At 44.2% G+C, this 26,314-nt stretch overlaps 1 protein-coding gene across 1 annotated transcript in view; it reads left to right on the top strand.

Moving 5' to 3' along the window:
- LOC133452558 (receptor-type tyrosine-protein phosphatase N2-like) overlaps positions 1–26,314 on the top strand; it is a 271,052-nt gene that overhangs the window by 190,277 nt on the left and 54,461 nt on the right. The window contains 2 exon segments of the mRNA XM_061731957.1: positions 10,212–10,424; positions 25,462–25,659. Coding sequence (XP_061587941.1) covers positions 10,212–10,424; positions 25,462–25,659 — 411 coding nt within the window.

Raw genomic sequence — 26,314 nt, 5'->3', positions numbered from 1 at the left:
CTCCTGTTTCACTTCTTATACAAAAGACTTAAGCTGCAACCAATTTCTTCTCTTTTATTGATGAAGCTGTCCAATTGTGTTCAGTTTATTCCCATAACACCGCTTCAACAAGTTATCACGAGACACTTTACACAGAAAAGAAGTTTGATCCAGACAAATTACAGTCCAATTATAATCGCTTGTATAAAGTTATTCAATTTACGACCCATTTAGCTGAGGAAAACAACAGAATTAATCAAATCTTCACACTGATTGAGTACCCCTCCCAAGCAAGCTCAAGGTGTCAGTGTAAAAGAATAACGCCTCATTCACAGGAAGAAATCAGCTCCACCACCGGGCCTATGAAAGGTGGCCATATGCCTCAATGGTTTTTATCAAAAAGGAACGATTTAAACCTAATCTTAACCGTTGCAAGGGTGTGTTTAAGTCTCACAGGTTTTTTATGTCTTTAAGACATGCTTTTAGCCCACGTAACTTTATGGCTTCATTCATAGGTATAACTCAGTATCATCTACATAGAAATTAACATCTACATCAAGCTACCACTTAAGATGATCTAATAGAAACATGTACAGTTAAAAAATGTCCAAGAACAACCCTCTGTGTGAAGACTCCTTGTTCACATGAACAAACTGCAATTGATCAGATAAATATGATTTAAACCAGGTGAAAGTGGTTCCTTTACCACATTGAAGCTTGTTTTTTCTGTTCCATATCACGACGTCACACGAACAGATTTAGTCGATGTATTTTGTACTCATCAATCTACAAAGTCTTTAGGATACTAAGAGAGACTAAATCGGATGTCCTATTGAACTCCTCAGTGGCTTACCACTGAGGATGCTTTCACACCTGTCCCGTTTGGAGCAGTTGTTCCGAAACAGGGAGCGTTTCCCCCTAAAGATCAATTTGTTTGGTATATGTGAACACAGCAATCGCGCTCGGATGCGGGAGAAAACAAGCGAACTGAGACGCCTAGGAGAGGTGGTCTCGGCTTCCATTCCAGACCTGGAGTGGTTCGTTTGCAGTGAAAACATAAACGACACAGAAACCGACACAACTCACTCATAACTGTGGTTGTTGGTTGTTGTTTTTCCCGGGGTACGGAAGAGGAAACTCCTTCTACTCATTGGTCATTTCTGACCAATGAGAGAACAGTTGGTTCGCGCATGGCATTTGTTAACAGCTTTGAACCGCTACAGACGGTTGCCTTGTGAACGCAAACACCACAAACGAAAAACGAAACAACTGTATCGATTTAGCCCCTGAATCGGAACAAAACAAACGGGCCACAGGTCTGAAAGCACCCTTAAACTCATAGAAACATTTCTGCAAATGGTGGCCAAGGCATCTCTGCTGAAGCGGCATCCCACTCCTGTGCAAACGTGAAACTGATATTTTGGTCTTAACCCAGTACCCAAGGAAATAAATCTTCTCTTGTACAGATAACTGTCCTGGCCAATCCATAAGTAGAGCGCCTTACTAGTAAAGGAAAATGCATAAATGCAATAAATCATAATGGTAAATAAGTCGATTTAAAGAACAAGAAGAAAAACAATGTTGCGAATGATGTGAAAGAAATGAGATTTAAACCTCCTCCTGCTAAGCTGTTGTTGGAGCTGTGATGCAGACAGTTACCAAATGTGAGAGCAGGTGTATCTGGCGGTGGTCAGCGTGTGTTGTGGGGGTGTAACTGTAGAAAATAAAAGCCTCCCAGAAACTAATTTTCCTGCTGCTGAAAAGGGAAGGAGGAGAAATATTGGCACCCAAAGCTCCCTTAACTCTCTCTTCCAGCTCCATTATTTTGCGTTCAGAGCGGCGAGTTAGGTAAGTGGGGGTCGAGAGATGTATTGGGGTGGGGGTGAGGTGTGGGGGGGCGGGGGGCTAACTGAAAGGCACTACCCCTCTGCACACAAACCACCAACCGCAAAGCAACCCCCCTCTGCACACAGACGAGAGCAGGGTCCTTGTTGCCTGCCACCTCCAGCTGTCACCCAGGGGGACAAAAGGTTGCGTGGGGGTGTCTGTGGAGGAGCTGGGGGGGAGGAGGGATATATTAAGGCAGATGAATGGAAAGATCAACTGAAGAGCCCCCGCTCCCCTCCATCCGCACATTTCCCGAAAAAAGGACCTTGTCATCTACATCAGGCAGCATCTCCTTTCTTTGCCCCTTCACTCTTTTTTCAAGCCGAACTGCAAACACTGGTGGCGCTGGAGTTGTCAGCCGTTGCCTGCATGTACAAACACACACTCATACACTCACAAATATACTTGCTTACATAGAAAGCTAAATAGTAAATAGGTTTGTCTTTCACTCCTGCACAAACACACAGACAAACATGCCCCTGACTTAATTCCCTGCCGCCATGTTTGCTTCAGCTGCGAGTCGCCTTTTCCACACTCAGAACCTAATAACTCATTAACCTTATTTGTTGATTAGGTGTAAGAGTGACAACGGCACGTGTCTTTGCAGACGTGTGTGTGTGTGTGTGTGTGTGTGTGTGCGTGTGCGTGTGCACAAACCGTTACAGTCTTTCTCTTTCTGGGCCGGTGGAGATGGTGATAGATGCGCTGATCAGCACTTGGAGGTCCACCTTGTGCCCCGTCGGGGCGCAAGACCCCCGCGGTTCCTGCCGGGTGCTGAGCTGGCTTTGTGCTGATTCGGTTTCCCGCCCACATCCTACGGAGGCTTGATCAGATTATTATCTGGGGAGTTTTAAGAGTTATGCCGTGCAAGCTGTACCTGGGCGGTTTCCCAGAGTGCCGAGCTTAAGTGGGTGCTCCGTATCAAAGTAAAATCCACGTTAATGTCATCCACGAAAGATTAAAATGAGCTCTTTACATGTAAAAACAATGCAGTTCTTCAACTCCTAAATGGTTCTTTTTCCCATCTGCTGCGACAAATGCATTTTCATTGCGTTCTGCAGTATACGAACAAACCAGGACACAGCAGTTACCTGCTACCTGCTCACAGGTGCAACATCCGACCCAAACATTTTAACTAACAGGCCGGTCCGTACCGATTTCGATGGGTGGATCTTCTGCAGGTTGGGCCTGTTGTGTAAATGGTATTAAAGCTTTTGTGACACCTACATCAAAAGAACAGAGGCCTGCATGTTGCATAAAAGGAAGTGGTGTGAGGATCAAGATTGGAAGCTCGATATTTCTATTCTTAGTTGGGTCTGTGATGTCACAGAACCCAAAAAATCTGAAATCTGACATCAATTTAGTTACAAATGAAGTGATAGGGTTTAGATTTTGATTCCAAATGCTAGAAAGTAAGTAAGTAAAAAGAAAAAGTGTGATATATACACATATAAAATATCCTCTTTACTGAAATGCATGACCAAAAATGTTAAATTTACTACATTTATCATGGATGAATTTTCCTTTTCAGTTGTAAGTTGGTTGCATATGGCATTGTAAGGAACTCTACAAGAAAGTGGTATTGCAGGTTTGCGTGTTCAAAAATGCCTCTAGTGAAGTCAGAGGGAGTGAGATGTGGCACTAGATGACGCTTTCAGCAGACCTGCAAGTTCAAGCGCCGTCCAACTCAATATTGTCGGAGAACTTTTCACTTTTCAGCTCGACTGCCACTCGGAAAGGTTGGTGCTTCACTTCAAGGCTGCCGTGATTGAGAGGACAGGAAAATGAAATGCTCTTGTGGACAAGCACTTTCTCGTGAGCTCGTGAGGCTCGTGCATGAGCCAACAGTTGTATTTTAGTCGGATGTAGATGAGTTTGTGAAGCCTTGAACTGCCATTTCTCTTTAATCCATAAATGATTAAATTATTTTTTCATATTGTGAGGGGGGAAATGAACAGTTTATTAAATGTTGTGGATACATTCAGCGGGAAATCGTTAAAAGGCATAAATGAACAAATCCTATCAAGAGATAAAATTGGTCTGAACCTTTACTCGCACCTTAACCATTTGGCACAGTTTTAGTGGCCTAAAAGCCGTTCCTACAGTCAAAATAGATGAGCATTGGGCTATTATTACGCACTGCCATGAGATCACGTTCCAAGCCTCTATTCTAAGTTTGTCCTACACCGTTAATCCCATAATATCCCAGCTGAATGCATGCAGAATGTGTTGGATTTAGCTGCAAAGTGCTTTCACTTGAATAAATCAAAGGCTTGACGTGGAGGAGCTGTCGAGTCCTAGTATCTCGGTGAAGACGCTGCAGCGCCGGAGGAGGTTTCTGCTCGTTGGCAGCAGAAGACCCATCCCACAGAAAATACTGCCGTTTGTTTCCAGAAAACAAGAGAATGTCACCTTGTCCGTGGCACAATTTTAATTTACCGGAAAGAAAATTGTAAGACTCTGCGTCCCTCCTTCTTTTCTCTTCTTCCTTTCTTTACATGCTTGCCCCTAATTCTTTTTTTTTTTTTGCTCCATCTTTTTGCCCTCCACCCCCTTTACACTCTTCCTCAACTCCTCTTCCTCTCACCTCCTGTTGGCAACATGTGGAGCTGTCGCCATGACAACAGAGAGGGGGGGAGGTGATGTTCTGTAGACAGGCAGGGGATGGAGGGAGGGATGGGAGGAATATAAGGAGCCCCACGGTGCACTTTTTAGTCTCTTAGTCTCTCTCTCTCTCTCTCTCCCTCCCTCTCTCTCTTGCTCTCTCTCTCTCTCTCTCTCTTTAAAAAAAAAAAAGCATCCCAGTGGAAGCAGCGGAGGCTGCCACTCCTCTCGTCTCCTCTCCTCCCTGAACATGTGCTGAACATCAAGGAAAGAGACATGGGCAGAGATGCATCGGTGCATTTCTCCACTTTTTTTTTTTTTTGCAACATAGGACCAAACGGCAGAAAGAGGAAAAGTAGAGGAAGCTGGGATCTTTCTCTTTTAAAAAAAAATATATTTCCATATGAGGGATGATGGGAGGAGATGAAACTCCCTCCGTCTCCCACTCACTTTCTCCTCCTCCTGAGCTGCTCGCTGGTCCTGTCTGCGCGTCTGAGTGTCCGTGCAGCCGGGCTGGAATGGGAACTAGACGCAGGAGCAGGCGGCCGCCGCGTCGCCCCACCGCCACTTTTCGGTAGGATTTATTTGTTGTTCTTGTCTGTTCACGCTGATTTTCATCCGGTGAATTTTTCTTCCCCTCAAAGTAATCAGCCTGCCTCGTTCTCGCTCTTCGTTTATTCCTCCGTCAGGCTGATGGTGATGATGATGACACTGAACCGCATGTTTTCGCTTTTAATTGCACGTATGTCTGCTGCAGGTTCTTTTTCGCTGTGCATTCGGGAGTATGTGTGGAGTTGAGGCGGTGCGCGCCCCGGCACCGCTGCATCTCACCGTATCGCTGCAATAACAGTCAGTTTAATGGGATTTGCTGCTGGTCTCGGCTTCTCCAGCTGCTGCTCGGCGCTCCGTGAGTGCGGCAGTAAAATCCTGCTCGGATGTTGCAAGTTAAATTTCATCTCCGGGGGGGACTGTCAGCTTTTTGGTGTCGGAAATATCCGCTCCTGCTGTTTGTCTGGAGAAGATGTGAAGCTTCTGGGGTGAAAAAAGGAGCTGGATTTGTTTTACTTTGATTTAATTTTCTCTTTGAGTGTATTCATGTGTCTTGGTTGTACACAGGTGTGTGTGTGTGTGTGTGTGTGTGTGTGTGTGTGTGTGTGTGTGTGTGTGTGTGTGTGTGTGTGTGTGTGTGTGTGTGTGTGTGTGTGTGTGTGTGTGTGTGTGTGTGTACATGAGCTTGTCAATCACATACACAAGTCTCAGTAGTTCTCATTCGGGCCTTTTCCTCCCAAGTGAGGCTTGTGCGAGCGCGTGTTTGGTGAAGCGTTTTGTTCATATCCAGGCTGAACTTTTCCAAAGGCCCGGGCTGCATCAGAGGTGAGGGACGGATCTTTGTTTCCTACAGCAGTCGTGGAGGTGGAGGACAATAGCCGCTCGCTGCTCTGCCTCTGACCTTTTTTTTTTTTCTTTTTTTTTTTAAGCCACTCTGAATAAATCAGAGCCGTGCAAATCCATCTGCCTTTTGTCTATGTGAGCCGGGCTAATCCACACCCCTGCTCACACACACACCCACACACACACCCAGACATTTACATCCACCACAAAAACTGGAGGCACCCCGCCAACCAAACTCTGTTATCTTTAACCACTCACACTTTTGTGTTTTTTCTTCCTTTTTCCATTATCACCATCTTTTTCTTTCTCTTTTTCAATAAATCGGACACAATTCTGTTGATTTTCGGACCATTTTCTCTGGTAGAAAGAGCTGCAGAGGGCGTTTTTCTACGCACGCCCAAAGTGGGGAAGAGCTGAGATGGTTTTATTGCAAAAGAATCAAATCAGAATCAAATCAAAAGTTCATCAGAACAGTTATAATTCCTTTTCTTGCCTTTTCTTTTTCTTTCTTTCTTTCTTTCTTTCCCTCCTGTTTACAAGGCGCCCATCTGTCTGCAGGGACCGTGTCTTCTCTGCTGAAAAGGGAAGAACCCGGCGGCGGACGCAGCCGGCCGGCAGCCTCAAGGGGCTGAGTTAATGCTATTCAGGATACTCAGTCGGGCCGGACCGAGCACCACTTGGGTTCGGGAGGAAAAACAATTAGTAGCTGTCACCAATTTGTTTATTTTAGTATTTTTTAGGGCCGCTTGACGGCGATAGAAGCATGAAAGGAGCTGCATTTCAGCTTTGCCCTTTTTTTGGATCATTTCGTTGCGTTTGTTCGGCTCTTTGTGTGTGTGCGTGTGAACGTGTCGGGTGTTTCTGTTTCTGTGCTGAATAATAATCAAAGGAAGACCTGACATCTGAGCCTGAAATGAGGCGGTTTGAAGCCTGGAGTTTGGTTCTCTCCCGGCCGTGCTCATGGTTTCGACCCGGGACTCGGGATGATCCGTCTCAGATAATGGCCTTTGAGCAAGACGGAGCGACAAAATGAGCGTCTCCGTCTGTAACTCCTCTCCCTTTGCTGAGGTGCAGCTCACTGTGACGGGCCCGGACCAGGGCGAGGCCTCGCAGGGGCCGAGCTGAGCTCCTGTGTTTTCATGTGAAACCCACGGCGCACGTAGAAAGTAGTTCAGGAAACACTTGTTGGTTTTGATCCGTGCATCCAAGCAGAGGCTGCACCCGCATTCGGACGGTACCGACGGGTCGTCTCGACCGAACCTTTGATTTCTTCAGTCGCTGCAAATCTCTGCGGCGCCGGCACGAGGCCTGCTCGTCTTCCAGAGCTGAAGAACCGACGAGTGCCCCCCCCATCCCCGAGCATGACGACACCCACTTTTACTGTTACTAACAACTGCAACCAAACTTGATTAAGCAGGTGGGGTCAGGCTACATTTGTTTGAATCAATAGACAGACATGCTAGGCAGCCATGATAAAGAGACCGGGGGGAGGAGGGGGGGGGTCGGCCTGGGTGTGTGTAAGCGAGGGGGAGGAGGAGGAGGAGGAGGGGGAGGAGGAAGGGGGGGCATGCCGGCATCTGTCTCTTGAAAGATGACTGAGCTGTTACAGTTAGAGCGCTGAATTATGGGCCATTACTAGCCGAGCAAGAGGCGATGCCTCTCCATGAAACTTAATTTGACAAAACAATGAGATGACTCAGGGACTGAAATGACGAATGAACTTATTTGATCCTTAGTCAGGGTGGGGGGGCAATGTTTTGCAAAAGATGATTGCGGTGGAAGCATGTGGAATCGTCAGCGCTGCATAATTCATGGCGGTGCCGAGCCGCGACACTTACGGGCGACAGCTACTTTTCTTAACGACGCCTCCTTAACGGCTGACGCTTCTGCCGCCGTCCTTCGCATTAAAACCTCATTAATGAAAAGATGCATTGAAAAATACACAACCAAACCACGATCGATTGCATCTGCCCTTACAGATGTCTAATGCAGAGTGAATATGTGCAGCCGAACCCGCGCAACATAATTACAGCCCCGCCGTCGTGTTTGCTGCAGATTCATGAACTGCCTGAACAGTAACTCCGGCTACGGAGTAGATCAATCTTTCATATCCGCAGGATTCTCTCTCCTTTGTGTGTGCTTTCTTCTGTTTTCCTATTCTGTGCCCGGGTTTGATACGTGTATTTGTGTTGTTTGCGCTGCCAACGTGCTCCGTAGTCGGAGACGCCCACCGCCGGCTGTCAGGCCCGCCGCATCACGACGGAGGCAGCTTTCACGCCGGCGCTCGGCGGACGAACCTTGTAGACAACTGTTGTGGCTCTTTCTGCAGCCACTTTTTCTATTTATTTATTCATTTTTGGTGCTGAATGCAGCAATGTTGAGTACGATCATAGGGGGGTTGGAAAGGGGGCATTATTGAGGTTGGGGGGGAGCATCGGACCCTCAAACAGGACCGCCCCCTTTTCCTCCTCCCAGAGTTCCTGAGTGGGATGGGGGGGGGCTGTCAAAGCCCCTTCCCATTAAGTCACCACGCTAAACCTTGCCTAATCTCTGACCTCCACCACTCATAGACAGGGATTTCTCTTTCTGTTTACCCCTCCACCCCTCTCCTTTATGTCTTTAGTTTAGTTTATTTCGTTTATTTCGAACATGTAAAAAAAACAAGAAAAAAGACAAGAAAACAAATACAGGTGGGGATTCCACCACATAAAGAAAAAAACCAACATCAAAACACATATTTCAAGTTACATGTTGAAAAGGAGTGGGAGGTAGTGGGAAGTATAAACTTATTTAATCCCACCCCCTTTCCACAACTAAACATAAATTATATGTCTGTATTATATATATCATTGTTACAAAAATAACCTGTTTAATACAAGATGTAAGCTCTATCATAAATATAATATAACTGATATAAATATAATACGTATATCTAAGTATATAAACATACAAAGACAACATGACAGAATAGCAGAACACACACAGCTGGTGATCTTTAAACACAGTCTTCACTTTTATACCTCATATAAACCATTTCTTTATATTTCTTCTTAAATTGTTTTTTGTTTGTACATTATTTTAACTCCAAATTCAAACCATTCCAGTTTAATTCCACAAACTTATACACAAAAACGTATTTTTGTTGTACGCACAAATAAAGATTTGAAGTTTAGGTTTCCCCTTAAATTATAACCCCTTTGTCCTCAAGACAAACCTCCTTCCTGTAAGTTTAACAGACCCACTCAGCCCCCCCCCCCATACATTTGCAACATGAACTTGCTAGTATTGCAACCATAAAATAAGCTGTGGCAAATGTTTTCCCCGCCATCGGAGGGGAAATTAGTGTCCAGAGTGCTTACAAAGATGTGAGAAGAAATCTTTCTCTCAAGAAGAGACGAGTGAAGAAAAGCAGCGTTTGTTATTGATTTCTGTTAAAACTCTTTTGTCAAGATGTCTCGTCATCGGCGGTGCAGTTTGCAGCTCGTCTCTTTGGGTTCTCTCCCCGCGCTCGTTGTGCAGTGTGCAATAGCGGGGAAGTATGTCGTCTTTTTGTTAGCTCGTAGTCGTCGGGTTAAAACTGCAACAGGCCCGTCACGTCTGAGGAGGAGCAGCAGCTCGGAGCTGCAGCTCGGAGCTGCAGCGTCGCTCCCGTTTCATCACAGACCCACTTCCCCTCTCACCGCATCGGTGGGTTTCACTGCAAGGCAGTGCGGCCTCTTCGTACGGCTCATGTTCGCCGCGTTATCTCCAGCAGCAGACCGGTAGTAGAAAATAAATAAATAAATAGATATCTCCAATCTGCAGTTGTTTGTTCAGGGATCTGGTTCTCAGGCGTCAGACTGAACTGCAGTTGAAACAGCACAACGTCTGATGCGTCTCTTCACAAACCTGCGGCAAAGCAAAGGTGTGTCGGGGTCCACTGGAGACGCCGCCAGCGCTTTGCATTCTGGGAACTCCTGGGCACAGATGGTGGGGCACATGCTTATGCTTGTAACTTTTAAGGGCACAGAGACGTACAACGTTTGAAAAAAAAAAGGGAAATAACCAGATCTGACTATTCTATTCCGTGTAATTCGGGCAGCATGAAACTTCGAGAGCCTGAAGTTTTACTCGGATCCCAAACTCCCCCACATGATTTTGCAACGTATTTGCTCTTGTCTGGCTGATCTGTGACATCACCAGAAAGCGTGTGCGGTGTTTACGCCCCTGCAGGTCACGCCGAAGCCTTTTAGCATGGCGGATGAATCAAAGCTCCGTTGAGCTGCAGGAGAGAAACACTCAGCAGCAGATTAAAACAGGAATAGAAACGTATTGTTAACTCTGCCTTCTCCTCCCGTGTCGCCGCACAGGGAAGCCAGATCAACCAGATCCCCACCAAGTACAGCCAGACGGAGTCCACCAAGTTCCTGGTCCTCACCGTGGTGTCCATCCTCTGCATCGTGGGCGTGCTGCTGGCCTCCACCGTGGTCTACTGCCTCCGCCATCGCTCGCACCACAAGCTCAAGGAGAAGCTCACCAATCTGGGGACGGATGCGGGCAGTGATGCTACCGCCACCTACCAGGTAGGAGGAGTCACTGCAGCCTCGTGGAGTCTTTTGACCTTTTCTAGCTGTGATGAATTATGAAACCTTAGAAACCTTAGAATTAACCATTTTTTAAATGTATTTTGGTTTGAAAAATACATATTACTGAAACGAATGATCTGCAACATTAAGGATCTGTTTTAGTTGTGCTTTTCTTTTGTTAACCAGCGAGTGTCAAAAGCTGTTTTCAATCTTAGGTACTAAGGATTTAACATGACTCTACCAATAAATGCTCCTTAATATTTTATGTTTTCACACATGTAATTTGGATTAAATCACGTCCTAGTTGGGCATCGACAGTTGAGGAAGAGAAAATGCCTCGTTTTGAGACCGAAGAATGTTGAAGAGTAAACTGAACCATCAGGGCGGAAAAGAAGAAAGTGTTTAATGGGAGGGATCAATAAAGTAAATCTATCTATTCTAATTTTACCTCCCATTAAAGTGTGAAAACAGGGAACTTTTGAAAAAGAACAGGATTTATATAAAACGACATACAGTACTATGGAAAATACCAGGTACAAAGGTAGTGCTGGGGGTAAACGATTATTTTTAAAACGATTAATCGAGCACTTATTTTATCGATTAGTCGACTAATCTAACGAGTAATTGGACGATTATTCTAACAATTATTACTCTGTTGTTTGATGAATAAAAACCATAATGTATCAAATAAATATAAAGTCTAATCACGAAAGGAACCTCTGTATGGCGTATGGAACAAAAAGAAAAAGTTGTTTTCTGTAGGAACCATTTTCCGGTGGCACTTTAGCCTCCGCTAACCAATTAAAAAAATAAATAAATAAAACATTAAAACCAGTTATGACCAGAAAACATCAAATGTAGAAGCTGATGCAGACCATAATTTGATCATGTGACGTTCTTTTTTTACAAATATTTAGCTATATAATATTTATTATATTTCGCAATTATTATTGTGCCGCCCACGAGAGACAAGGGGGCGGGGCTTTACAAAATCGCTGGTGTGCTGGTCTGGTATCAGTTCCTTTAGGACTAAAGTTAAAGTATTCACATACTTTTGATGACTTAAGGCTGTTTGGGGGCTTTCTTGGGGCTTTCAGGAGGTTGCGGTTTCAGTCTCCATCCTGCAAAGTGTGATCTGTTTGTTTGGGTGATGCGCCGACGACAAAATATGACATCTATGATATTATGAAGTCGACGTGACGATGTGATCGACGCATCGCTACAGGCCTAGTAACCGGTACATAATACTACACAAAATCACATACTTCTTACCAAGGTGGGCAAAATTGCAATCGTACATTAAATAGAATAAACGATAATGATAATAGAACGACCAGACAGACTATTCATCTATTTATTATTTTCTGGAAATGTCAAACTGTAAAATACAGTTTTCAAGTTTTTTGATTTGTTTGTTTGTTTGTTGGACCAGATCTGGTAATCAGAATTGGCAAAATGAATTTGTTTTTTTTTGCCACCGACAATGCACGTCTTTTGATAACTTGACAAAATTAAAAGTCTGACAAAAATCTCTATCATCATCGACCTGCCCAGTGCTGGAACTAAATCACTGGACAGTTTAATCAAGACTAATTAGATATAATCAAGACTGAACGGACCAGGTGTCCTGCATGAGCACCTGGATTATTTTAGCAGCTCCGGTACTTCCAATACTTTACTTAACATATATAAATACTCAAATATTTGACAGTAATTTTACAATAAGGTTTTAAATCATAAACTCACGTAATTAGGATATTAGTAATAAGCTAATGATAGCGCTATGCAGTCGAAACTGCACATTCCTAAATTGTAAAATATGAAATGATGAATAAGCTAATAAGAAGAACTGCAGATGAACTTTACTGTTGCGTGTTCTTTCAGATGGTAAATGCTTGTAAACCAGAAGCTCGTGGGTTTGGGGTCTAAAGAGACAAGCAGAATACATTTGATGGGAACTTTAGAGGAGATACGGAAAAAGAAAAAAAATATCCCTTATCCGAAACTTAAGGGAAAAAAATGGAAATCAAATAGGGATTCAGATTTTTACGTTTTTGTGACATCGCGGATCAAAATAGTTAATCATTTCATCTTTATATCCATCACTTTTGCTTCTAACTGCGTTTGCTGTACATCCGAAGTGGTTTCAAAAGGAGCCCAAAAAGGGGCGTGGCTGAAATCCAGCTGTTATGATCAGTTATAAAGGTGTGGTTCCAAAGGAAGCTGTCGTAATTTATCTGAGAAATAGCGTTCTCACAGATCTTGCTTTTGTTTCCCAACATGTCAGGAAATCCTTTGTGTTTGGGGGAAAAAAACAAGTTCTTTAAGACAAAAAAGCCTCGGTTTCCTTCCATGACCTGCATGTTTTTGCAGTAGTAAGACATGGTTTGTTGTTTTGCTGTACCTTACAGTCATCGTTCAGCGTCTCGATCTGGAGTATTTCGTCATGATTGAAGCTGTTCAGTTGCCGTGTCACGATTGCAGATCTTCCCGGATTTGTGTCGCGAAGCACAATCACGAATCAAACAGGTTTCCCACCTCCAGTTCCGGCCGTTCGCCCTGTCCTGGCTGCAATTATCCCTCAGTAAGAACAGCCAAAGTGTGAAATTTAATTTATAGAATCCAATATTAAGTGGCGTTTTGAGGAAAGAATTGGATTGAGATCTCCACATCTCCGTCGCTCCCGCTGACCTTTTCCCCACCCCGTTTTAAAAGGAGAGCGGTCCTGTGAGCATTGATTTTCATAACGAGCCCGGTCCGTCCCCTAAGTGCTTACATTTTGCGCTCTTCTCCGGGGATTTTTAACTCCTTAAAATAGATGCACGTCCGTGTCAAAGATTTAACTCGTCGCTCAAGGCTCAGTCGAGATTATTTCCATCCTGTTTATCTGTTTGGGAGAATCTGGAAGCGTATCTGTGCGTGTGCGACAATGCAACTCCTAGGATTCCACTAACTTGGAAGCCAAATGCCTTGACGTCAACCCAACACCCACAAACGTTTGTTTTCCTGCACTATGAAAGCTTATCTTCATGTTTGTTTCTTCTTTTGAGAATCACTTTAATCCCCTAATTGGAAATTGCCAATTAAAATTGACGCATGAGGCCGCGTTTACGCATTATTTATCTGGTTAATCGTTAACATGTCCCCAGTTTTTGGGTTATTTCCTCCCAGAGCTGCTCTGCCTGATTCTGTCCCCGCTGTCGTCTTCATCTCGTCTCACAGTGAGCCGTCGTCATCCTCACTGAAGGATCTCGGCATTCAGCCCCCATCTTAGGCGTGTAAACCTTGTCTCTTTGTCAGCGTGGCTGTGTGAGTTCCCTGTGTTAGTGTGTGTGTGTGAGTATGAGTATGAGTGTGTGTGTGTGTGTGTGTGTGTGTGTGTGTGTGTGTGTGTGTGTGTGTGTGTGTGTGTGTGTGTGTGTGTGTGTGTCCGTGCGTGTGCGTGTGTGTGTGTGTGTGTGTGTAGTCTCTGGGGCTACATGCAATTAAAGCAGACAGGAAGCGGCAGGTTGCCTGATGGTCTTGCTGCTGCAGCTCCTTCATGCTGACTGTCACACACACACACACACTGGCAGCCGCTGCATGTTAATGATTCTTGCCCTTGGTGCGTTTGTTCGAGGCCTCGCTTCTTCACAGCCTCCCTCACACACACGTTGCCTCAATTCCCGTCAAAGTGCCACCAGCTCCCTCCGATTCCCCTCCATCTTCCGCCATCAGTGCAGGCTGTGTGTTCGGGGGGGGCGGTGGGGCGGTACGTTACTCCGCTGGGAATCTCCTCCATCACGTTCAAACTTTTATCTGCTCTTAAAAGTTTTTTTTTTTTTTTTTATAAGTATATTTATTGATTTCAAAGGGTCAGACAATAGACGGTATGCATTGACGTCACTTTCCCACTGGACCACGCCCCCTTACTCGCACTGAGTGGCAAAACTATACTGAATACTACTATATTGAATTAAATGACACTACAGAAATATGCACCCTCTTTTAAACACCACCCAGAACATTGAACACACTCTCCACACGGACAAACCAAAGTAGAAAAGTAACAAAAAATAACCGTAAATAAAAAAGAACTGAAATGAGAGGGAGAAAAAAAAGGGGATGAAACTTTAAAGGAGCATGAGGCAGGATTGAGGCAGGATTTATGAAAAAAATTCGTACACGTTTTAAGTTTTCTAGTAATAATGTCAGATGAAGCGTTCCAAACCAAAAAGAATGAGCCCTCTATTGTGGGGCTGAATTTCCTGCGCTGTCCTGCGGATGTGACGTCACATGACGCTGCATGCAGGTTCTCCCGTGCCGGCTTCGCTGTTGGCTGCAGTACCCCCGACGGCCGTTGTGGCGAAGGGTGGCGCTAGAGAGTCTCATTTCTTAAAAGGAGCCTCATGCTCCTTTAAGAGCTAAATGGCGAACCTACACAAAAATAAGTAAATATTAATACGATAAGTAACAAGTCAATAAATAAGTAATAACCAAGACAGAAGGGGTAATCAATCATGATATCAGGGTAACAGCGTGTTACATATCAGAACCTGGAAATGTGTCTTTCAATGTCAAGCCAAGCTAGACCATAAAGCCCGCTCCGAAGAGCTTGGGCACCGTTGTCCCCAATAAATTCCAGAAAAGGGTCCCAAATGTGAAAAAACATAAATGGTTTGTCCTTGAGCCAGAAGCTGAATCTGCTCATAAAGGTTGATGTTTTCCCACCAAAAGTCCCCCCCCGACGGCAGGAGATCACCACGCTCAACTGCAGGGGAACTGAACTTTTTCACGGATTTCCCACCAATCAGTGGGTGCTGTCTTGATGCATTATTATCTCACGGGAAGATATTACCACCCGCACCGGGAATGGTGGAAGAGATATTTAATTATTTCCTTCAGACAAATTCGACTCCTCTTCTTCAGACCTTATTTCTATTTACTCTATCGGTTTTTAAAGACTTTCATTGGTCAGATGGAATCTTCAACATCGCCAAGAAATAAGAGCAAAAATGCATTTCTGGGCAAATAATAAACATTATTTCCCAAGTGTCCAACACTCCAGTCTCCCAGTCACACCCCCTCTTTTAACCCCACCCTCTTTTAGTGACATGCATCACTTTGCAGATAAGAATCAGTGCATGTTGGCTCAATCCACAGAATATTAATAATTTAACTAATCTCATTGTCGTTGATTATCAAATGTACGTATTTAGAAGTTTTCAAAGTCCTTCCCTCTACGGTGGAGCAGGTAAGCGATTCTGGGAGTTATTTGAGAAATTGATGCACAAACCACGTCAGCCTGCTTCAAAAACACTGGTGAACTTTAAACTCGTGTTGAAATTCAGCTTCTATGTCCAGAGCCGCCGCAGAAAAGGCATTCAAAGTTAAAATGAAGATACAAAAGGTTAATGTTTGAGATCTGAATCCACAGAAGCATTTCAGACCGTCTCCAAAACTCTCTGGTTCCAACTCTCCCATTCAAGAGCATCAACCTTCTCTCAGGAAGATCAAACTCACAAGTCATTTCAGTGTCATTAGCTAGATTACCTCCTCCTGGGGATTACCAGAACCCAAACTTTGGGGGTTCTGGTAATCCCCGGGAGGAAGATTACTCTAAAAGAATAATGCCATTGTTAATTAATCCTCAAATAAAACCTTTTTGTCCGAGCATCTTGATAGTAATTCCCTCCAGGTATACGGCCACTTCTGGCTTCTTAAGGACCAAATTGGCTCCAGACAAACTGAAGAAGAATTGTTTTCTGTGAGTGTATGTGTACATATTCACATATATATAAATACTTGTGAAGTTTCCGTGCACGCTCAGGATTAAAGAACAGATATTACGCCACAGAGGTCACTTCAAACCCTGGACTTGCGAGCAGGCGGCAAACTTGGAGGCATTTCCGCTGCAAAAATGCGATAAACGAAAACAAACCTAAACAACAAAGTGCTTTGATGCATGAAATCGCCGGCTGAATTATTTACAAAAAAAAGTTTGCATCACACTGTGAACACTTGAAGGCAAAAAAGTAGAAAGTTCGGCTCGAGTTCATTCTCAAATAAGTTTTTAAAGAACATAATAAAATCCGGCTCCCTCTTATGTTACAACCCAACTTGCAAGCCGTGACACATTAATGAAATCTGAAGTTTGCGCTCCGAAAAATATAAAAGGACCATGTCCACTTTCATGCCGTATTCTTCTGAGTTGGATGAATACGACTTCTCTTCTCCTCACTCACTCGTCTCAATGCCATCATGTTGTTCCCCTTTTTATTTGTTAGTTTGTTTGTGCAAAGAGTCAAAGCACTGAGGCCCCTGAGTTTGTCTTGGTCAGAGGGGGGGGTGCAGGGGCCCCAGGGGCCCCAGGGGGCCCCTGCCTGCACATCCCGACCTTTGCTAAAGAGGGGGTCCTTTGGGTGGCACACGCCGCGCTGCGCTAGCACACCCGCCTTCATGTGTGATTTGAGACGGTCATGCGGCACCAAATGGATTCCCTGGCATGATGCCCGTGGGAGGGGGCTGATGGGATGTTTCTCTTTAAGTAGAGGGAGGAGTAACGGACAAGGGGACAAACGTGAGCCAAGTACACAAACAACCCTCTACATGGATTCACTTTACAGACGTATATATGTTTGGTTCTGTCCTGGGCGGACACTTTTCAGCCAGAAACAACTTTTTCAGCTAGTAAAACACAAGAAAAGATGTATTTAACTTGATACAACAGTTTTTTTTCTTCTTCTACTTGTCCATGAGCTATCACCATTTAGCAGAGATGCAGCCTTATTTGAGAGTTCAACAACGGATATATTGATTCTTCTCATAATTGTTCTGGGGGAAAGAGTCACGTAATCGGTCCTGAGTCCTTCTCCAAAGCTTTCAAGAGTGAGATTGATGTCGAACCTTCCAGACACAAATTTGCTTTAATTTTATTGTATTTAAGTGTAATTTGAAATGATGTTAGGCCTGCCAGAGTTGGGTAATCCATCACGCTGAGCATTTATCCACCTCCGTTGCTGTCATAGGTGATGCCATTCTTAGACTCGCCGAAGCGCATTCAATTCATAAGCAACCAAAAGAAAACAAAATCAATCCACCAGACCAGAAAAATCTAATCTGAATGTCCTTGAAAAGCTAACTGAATCACTTCTTGGCTTTAAAATATCCTCTGTTGGACAACCTTTGAAGCCTCAACGTTCGGGCTAAAATATAAAAGATATATAGCACTTTTTTGTGTAAAAGTCCAGCCGAAAGTCTCCGTTATTACTGGCAACATGGAGTCAGAGCTGTGTGGTGTGCAGCAGACGGCCCCCCCGATCATAAAACACCGTGATTAGTGGGATGGAGCGTCTATTGAGAATCAATACACTGTAAATAAGGATTCCTGTGCTTGTATGGGCTGAGCTCGTGCACGTGTTGGGACAGTAAATTTTCACTCTTTAAGCCCTAAACCTGTCTCGGCTTGTTCTGGTTCCCAAATTTGTTTTTCCTTTTTTGTCCTTTAATTGGCTCCTGGAGGGACGCCATTTTGAAAGCGGTTTTAATTACATCGTAAAAGAATTTGCTGCAGCTGCAAAGTTTGCCGTCTGGGCTCGTTCAAATACACGGAAAATGCTGCTGATCATGTGTTTCCCTCTCCAATGAGACGCTGGCAGCTCATGATGAGGGTCTGCACTGCACCTCTGAGGCTCGTAACCCGCTAACAGCCAGTGTTTGGCTATTATTAAAGGGGACACAGTGTGTGTGTGGGGGGGGGGGCTTAAACCGGCCGCCAAAGACATGGCTTCAAAAGAGCTTTTGTACCTTATTTCATCGTCACTAAAGCTCAAAAGATAGTTCTGCTCGTGAAAAAAGGTCACAATATTTCACTCAAAAAGAAAGAAAATCTAATTTTTTTAAAAGGTTTGTGCGATCCACCGTGGAAATTCCTCCTAAACAACTCCATCAGGATGTCCGTTACCATGGTAATCCACAGGGAATGTTGGTGCGTATAAAAGTATCCTTAAGTTTGGCACACTTTTGAGTAAATATCAGTAGCATGCATTCATTCGGACGTACTACTCAGAGCCACACGGCACTTCCTGTCGTTGGGAAGGGGGGTTGTTACCATGGTAACAACTCCTGTCACAGCAGCAGTAGCAGCACCGCTCTGCTCTTTCCCCTTTATCCTGGCCGCAACAAGATGACATTATATAATATTATACTTATGGCATATACGTATCTGCGCAGACCGTAGCAACCAAACACAGTTGCATTGCATTGTGGGAAGTTTCTGCTTAGCTAGTGTCCATCAATCCATACTAATACATTTCTCCGGAATGAGTATGGATTGCACATACTATTGTGTAAGTACTAATGTTTCGGACGCACTAAAAAATCTCACATACTGTTTTTGCTACTCATTAGGGTGTAAGTATGGGATTTCGGACGCAGCCCTTGTGTTTATATGCATCTCTCCCCACTGCATTGCATGGTGGGAAATGTTGAGCTTGGAGGAGCTAGTTCAGGTAGACCTGGTTAGGACGCCTCCTGGTCCCCCTCTATCCAGGAGGGCATCTCTGCTCGGGCTGCTGCCCCTGCGGCCTGAAATTAATACTTCTGAGGCATCGAAAATTGAGGAAAATTGAGTTCCTAAATGGTATGAACCATATATTTGCAACCGAAGATAATAGATGGACTCTTTACTTGCCTACAAAGGTTTTTGATGTATTACCAAACCTTCTAAGAGTCTGCTCAGGTGTATAGTTTGAGAAGAAAAACCACCCAGGGTTCATCAACATGCAATAGGACGTTTCATTACACACCAATGCAACTGTTGATGAACCGTTTATACAAACGACTGATTCAAATCATTTTATCGTAAAACAAGATGTACAATCCTCAACTAAAAGATTTGCAGATCAGTAACAGAGCACAAAACTCTGCCTCCTTCTTACAAATACTTGAATTTATAGTTATCACAGTGTAACATTTCCTGTTGACCCTGAACATCAACCAAATTTTAAAATGAAGAAGCAAACTTTGAATAAATATCAAGGTTATTTGAGGTGATTTGACGACGTCCTTATTGGACAAGAAGAAGTGAAGATTCAAAGACATTTGAAGGTCAAAAGATACTGAAACGATAAAGATCAAAACGGTTGGTGAAGTTTTAAGTTGTTATGCCACAAAGACTTAGAGGTTGGGATAATCATTTTCTCAACTCTTACTCTATAAAATGTTAGCTTTAAAATAATGAGCACAGTATATGATGACAAGTATAAAGACATCATGGAAGAGGCTGCTTTTGTACTGTAGCTGTGAGATATTTTGACCAAGTGGCATCACAGACACTTAATACCTCAGGATGAGTTGTAAAGGGGGGCAAAGAACAAGGAAAAACACTCTAGTGCCTTCTTTAAATGAATAGTGTCTCTTTACTTCAGCTCAGTCCTGTGCTGGAAACATATTTTGTCAGCTATAAACAAGCCTGTTTTTACAATGGTTAACAAAACACTGACACTTGGAAATATAAGGTTTATAGTTCTGGTTGAAAGAGCGTCTATAAAAGCAGCGCTGGAGAATGTATTTAGCCGTGCTTCAGCGCGTCCTGCAGCATCCGCTGCACGCCGGCGTGTTTGTGCCGCCAGCATCCCTGGGCTGAGCACCGGAGCACTTTAATAATCTCCACACATTTATGAGTCCGTGTCCAGGCTCATAGATCAGTGTCAGCGCGCCGACCGCATTACCTCCACCGTCAATCAGACGCGCGGCCGGTTAATTATCTCCCTCATTAAGAAACACAGATCCCCACCGAGATGCAGCCCAGGTCTGCAGTCGTAGTCGCCGTCCTTGTGGGCTGATGCAGGTGATGTATGGTTCAACATTGTAAAGTATGTGTCATTTGACAGGGTAACTTTTCATTTGTATTTAATCCTGTAATAGAGTTTAACGGTATAATATATAATTAATGAACCGGTATGGGTTTAGTGTCTCCCCTGATTATAAACTGATTTATTGCTATCGGACAGCCTGCTCAATTTCCAGTAAAAGAACTTTATTCCTGCTACATCTATACCCACCACCCTCACGGGAAAACTTCATTTACCTGTGCTTCCATATATTTAGACCAAAAAGAAACATGAATTAATATAATTAATATCCTGTGGCTGTATGAGCAGGTATTAACGATGTCGTACAAACCACACAAAAAACAAGCTTTACTGGTTTCAATCATGAGGCCTGTTGTGCTCCAAGGGATAGGATATTTTCCTCGTGTGCATCAAGCATCATTTATATATGTATTTCACCCTGATTTAAGTGTGTTTCCTCATCCAGAGACTGACCCCCACCATATTGGTGTGAGGCCGAGAGCGCAGGGCCGGTCCTAGGATTTTAGTGGCCTTGAGTAAGATTTAGTCTGGGCCTCGGAAAAACACTCCAAACACAAAGTCACACACTGCTTACAACTGAATTATCAACAAATCTGACTTCATTTGGAAGTAAAACGGATATTATTTGAATTAACTTCCATAAAGAAGAGTTTTGTGGAATATGTTAGTGTTAAATGGACGTAAAGGTGATCATGTGGCCCTAAACAACCGCTTATGGCCCTTTTACACTTGTTGGAGCCAATATGGGTGTTTTTGGTTTCTTTTGGTTGGAAGTTAATTTTGGGTGTTATTTATATAGCAAGCCACAAGGGGGCAGCAATAACCTTGGTAATGGGTCACGTCACGCAATTAGGTGTTAAATAGACACAGGTGTGTGGGCTCAGCGTGTTTGGAACCACAAGGAGAATAACGTTTCTTACCGCACGCACGCATGTTAAACCACACGTTATTAAATGTTATATAAACTGCAAAGAAAACAACATCCCACAACAATAGAGAGAGAGAGAGAGAGAGAAGATCGGCGAAGCAGACAACAAAACACTAGTACCTACTCTGCCCGACTCGATTCGCCTCGGTTTTCCACTAGGGGTCTAACGTGCCGAGTAGATACTTTTCTGTAACTACTCTGCCGAGGTTCTAAGCGGCTGAGTCGGGCTGCCTATGACGTCATCACACTACAGGCCACCGATTGGTCGGGGGGTTGGAGTCAGACGTCTGAGTCAGGAGGCGGAAATCAGCGAAAGAGTGACTCTGACGGTTAATTTTCTAGTTTTCTAGTTAATTTTATCCGACAGGCAATGGCAGCGCAAAAGTCTGTTTGGTGATCCAACTCTGAGGTGCAGATGTTCATAAACCTGGTGGCTGAGGAGAGAATTAAAAAGGGATCTAGACGGGCGATAAGGAACGACAAGATCCACCAGGAGCTCTGTCAAGCAGAGCCCAATCAAATACGTCACAGCAGCTTCGCTCCAACCCTCCTACTTCTGATCTGATTGAAAAGAAACGAGAGCAAGGCGTGGCTAGTGGAGTCGGGCTGAGTAGGTACTAGTGTAAAAGCACCAATAGAGCTTGTATGCTTTAGGAGGTCCTGACAGGTGTGTCCTGGGTTTTCCTTGGGGGGGTTTCTACTGCTAACTGTACCCGAAGCACATCAGATAGACGTGTAAGCCAGCTCAAGTGGCTTTTGCTGATGCAGAGAAGCGGCATCTCTGCCCTGAGCTCTTTAATCTCCAAAGCCAAGTCCCGACATCCTTCAGTGAAAGCCCTTTTCCCCTGCTGGTATCCGTGATCCTCCTCCAGTTCGGAGCCAAAGACGAGTGCAGGAACGCAGATGGACCACTGAGAACCGAGGTGCCGCCCATCACCACAACGGGCTGAATCGGCTGGAAAGTCTCCTACTTCACCGTCCTGCAAGTCATCTTTAAATGAAATGAAAATCCAAGCGTGACTCTGCCACTGCGAGTTTAACAACGTCTCATTTACAGTCTTAAATGTTGATGGTGTGAAACCATAGCTTTGCATTCAGAACAGCATTGTCTCTGCCATTGTGTTTTCTCCTGCAGCGAATGACAGTCATTCATTACGGCTCGCTGGCGTTCGTGCCGGGAGCCGAGCAAAGAAGGTGTAAGGGGGAAGTTAGACATTGTGTCAATATTTCATTGTTGTCACGTATCCGGCAGACAGAAAATGGCAGCTTGCTCATGCGTATGAATGAAGATATTGTGCTGCTGAGAGACTGACTGGCATTCTTGGTTAGAGAGAAACGCTCGCTGAGCAGGACGGATATTTTTTACTGAGAAAACACAGACTGAAGCTTTTACTTCCGAGGTCCTTAGTCAACCTGTGAGATTAAATCTTTCCTCAGAGACCTTATTTCTCCCTTATTTCCAAGGCTGTGGTTCGGTTGTAGGTTTTTACGACTTCTGAGCTGCATACAGAACATAAAAAAACCAAATGTTCCTTACTTATTAAGATATTTATTAGCTCGTGTCGACAGCATGTCGTTTTTCTTCATTTGCCCCGAATTTACTTTTCTCATTCACGATTTTTTTTTTATCAAACGGCACTTGATCAAGAGATGTTTGCATCAGTTTTTGATGCACTTGGGTGCCTTCGACCTTCTTCTCTGCAGCTCCATATGGCCAGATAGTTTGTTGGGCAGTAAAGGTTCTTGGTTCAGCTCAGGCACCAAATGTAGATTACTTAGTTAAGAAGTTAGGCATCAAAATTAAAGTACTCATTATACCAACATCTTCAACATGTCAAGGCAACGGTTAACGGCTCAGAAGGAGCTTCATGGTTACCGAGCACCTTTAAAAACAGACTATATTTAGAGTTTCAGAAAGAAAGAATAAGCATAAACCTGTTAGAAAGAAGGCAGTTTCAGAGACTCTAAAAGAAGGTAAACTAAGCTTTACATTTTGAATCTTTTATAGAGGGTATACATTTACGTCACTTTCCCACTAGACCATGTCCCCTTACTCGCACTCGGAGTGACAAAATATAATTGGCAAAAATGGCTGCAACTAGTGGAGAAGACGGGATAACAGCCGATTATCGGCTTAAATTAAAGGCAGTTGTACTTTAGAGTGACCCGTACAGTTACCCGAAGAACCAGTGGTCCATGGACATTAATATTTGGCCACGAATCGAGTTTCCTGATATTTATATGTACTTGATTTCTACGCCAGGGAAATACACAAAGCAAACTTGAAGGCATCCAAAAGTCTTGGCACTTGCTCCTACTTCAAGGCAGGATTTGTTGGTGAAATTAAAGTGATGAGAACACCGAACTTTATGGTTTGACCATTTAACGTTAAAAATCCAACATTACCTGATACAAAATGGGAACTGCAAATCCACGTTTCGGTGCCTGGAATACAGTTGTTTTTGTGAATTGCAGCGATCCATTTGTCTCTCTTAAGCTTATTTTTCGGCAGTCTGTAAAAGGATAACTCAGATTTCTTGCTAAATCTATGAGTACAGTCGATCGCACAACAGCTCTTTCCCATTTTAGATGTTTGAGTGCTCAAACTGAAAGTTTACGCTGCCACTCAGTCTTTCTGACACTCAGTCTTTCTGCCACTCAGTGGGCGTAACCCGCTGTGAAGTCGCATCTGTGACGTCATGCGCATTCCCTCTATACTACTGGAAAGCCCCTCCCCCTTCCTCTCTGCTGTGCTTTGGCAGAGAGGAAGGGGGAGGGGTAGAGCGGTGTAGTCTATACCTGCCTGTGCTTGTGTCCTTGTAACAGGTCCTGAGCACAGCATAAGTACTGTCCCGACTTAGACAAATGTGGCTGAAATCGTAGGCTGTGCTCCTGCGACACCTATTTTATCGAGGTTGTATCCGCTGGAGACTCGTTTAGACTTCAGACGCATCAACAAGAAGTAACGGTGGAAGAAAGAGAAGTAGAAAAGACATTGTTGCATAACTGAATGTAGAATATCCTTCTCCTAACTTGTGGGGAAGTTAACGAGACAGATCTGCTCTTAGTTTTTTTTCTCTCGTGGCTGAGAGCATAAAACCTTTTAAAAACCGATTATATAAAGTAATGGTTATAAACATTTGTCACACTGCTTGTACTCGTGTTTGAATGTTTATTTTATCCTCATTTAAATTTTGTACCTCAGCTCGGTTCTACCCGTTTTGCGCTTTTGCATTAGGGCTGAGACGGGTAGAGCCGCTCCAAGCCGATACATTTTTCTGTAACCATTCGAGTGAGGTTCTATCCGGGCTGAGCCGGGACTATTTCTGAGGTCACCACCCTCCTCACCACCGATTGGTCGGGGGCGGGGCCGTCAAACGTTTGAATCAGGAAGCGGGAGTCAGCGCGAGGCGACTCGCGGCTCGCGGCGATTTTATTATACAGCACAAACGTCTGTTTGGTGATCCAACTCTGAGGTGCAGCTGTTCATAAACCTGGTGGCTGTCGAGAAAAAATTAAAAAAGGGATGTAGACAGGCTGTTTTTTTCTCAGCCACTCCCGGCTCCAGCTGATTTCTCATCTGCGCCGACACAAACAAAGGTGCTGCGCAATCGAGTACGTCACAGCAGCTTCACCCCAACCAGCCCACTTCTCCCCTGGCTGTGGAAAAACACACGGGTGGAGCCGCGTCGAGCCGCGCCGGGCTGAAGCGAGACTAGTGGAAAAGTGCCATAAGAGTACGCTTAGATAACAAATAAAATGAAATAAAATGATAAAAGAGGTAAAATAATAAAAAGCAACAAGTTGTTAAAAAGTAAGGGCAGTAGAGTACAGCAGGTAAGTGTTTAATTTAAGAGTACTCTTCAGTAAACAGTAATGTTTTTATCCTGATTTAAAGGAGCTGACAGTTTGAGCAGACCTCAGGTCTACAGGAAGTTTGTTCCACCGGTGAGGAGCAGAATAACTGAACGCTGCCTCACCTTGCTTGGTTCTGGTTCTTGGGAACCACAACAAACCAGATCCAGATGAACCTCAGGTCTGGGAGCTTCATAGGAACTAACCGATCAAGCATGTATTTTGATCCAAGACCATTCAGTGCTTTGTAGACCAGTAAGATTTTAAACTCTATCCTTTGACTCACTGGAAGCCAGTGTAGAGATTTCATGACCGGTGTAATGTGGTCCAGTTTCCTGGTGTTTGTTAACTAATATGTTGGGTAGTGATTGGTCTGTACCTGCCTCCCTCCCTGCAGGAGCTGTGCCGGCAGCGTATGGCCGTCAAACCCCCCGCTGAGCGTGCAGAGCCCATTTCCTCCAGGATCAACAGCGTATCGTCTCAGTTCAGCGACGGCGGAGCCGCCGTCAGCCCCTCCGCACGGAGCAGCATCTCCTCGTGGAGCGAGGAGCCCGCCCACTCCAACATGGACATCTCCACCGGCCACATGATACTGGTGAGTGTTTGATGTTAAGTGTTGTCATGGCGAGGATTAAGATCCCACACATGACGAAGTACTTGTCACCTGTTGAAATGAAAACCCTCCAGAGTCACGGTGTCAGAGACATCATTGGATCTGTCAATCAATATGTCCCAGAGGAAGACGATTAGTACATGAAAAAACAGTAAGCAGAACAATAAACCAGCTGAAAAAGGTCAGAAATATTTTGAAAATTGGAGTTTTAAGTTCCTCTTTTTATCATAATGACATAAAAACAGCACTGGGGATTTAATTACTGCTTCATCGGATGGTCTATGAGGAGAAGACCAAACCTCCATCACAAATATCACATTTTATATGATTAAAATACTTCAATAAAGGCTCTTTCTTTTTAAAAGGTGGACCTGGCTCTATGTTTCTATGTTTCTATGTTTCGGTCGCAGGACTTATTTTTATTGACTGTACCAAGGGTCTGCACTGGACAAGCTAGCAGGGCTTTCAGCTATGCTGCCCCCTCTGCTTGGAATGAGTTGCAGAAACTCTTAAAATTGAATAATCTGGTGACACTTGATGCTTTTAAGGTTCTTCTAAAAGACTTGGAAGCAAGTACAACTGGCTGTAGATGCTTTGGCTGCTGATTTTGTTTGTGATCTGCATTTCTGATTTGTTT

This window comes from Cololabis saira, chromosome 10 (genome assembly GCF_033807715.1).
Source record: "Cololabis saira isolate AMF1-May2022 chromosome 10, fColSai1.1, whole genome shotgun sequence".
In the NCBI taxonomy this organism is placed as follows: Eukaryota; Metazoa; Chordata; class Actinopteri; order Beloniformes; family Belonidae; genus Cololabis; species Cololabis saira.
This window is presented reverse-complemented; position numbering and strand designations above follow the sequence as displayed.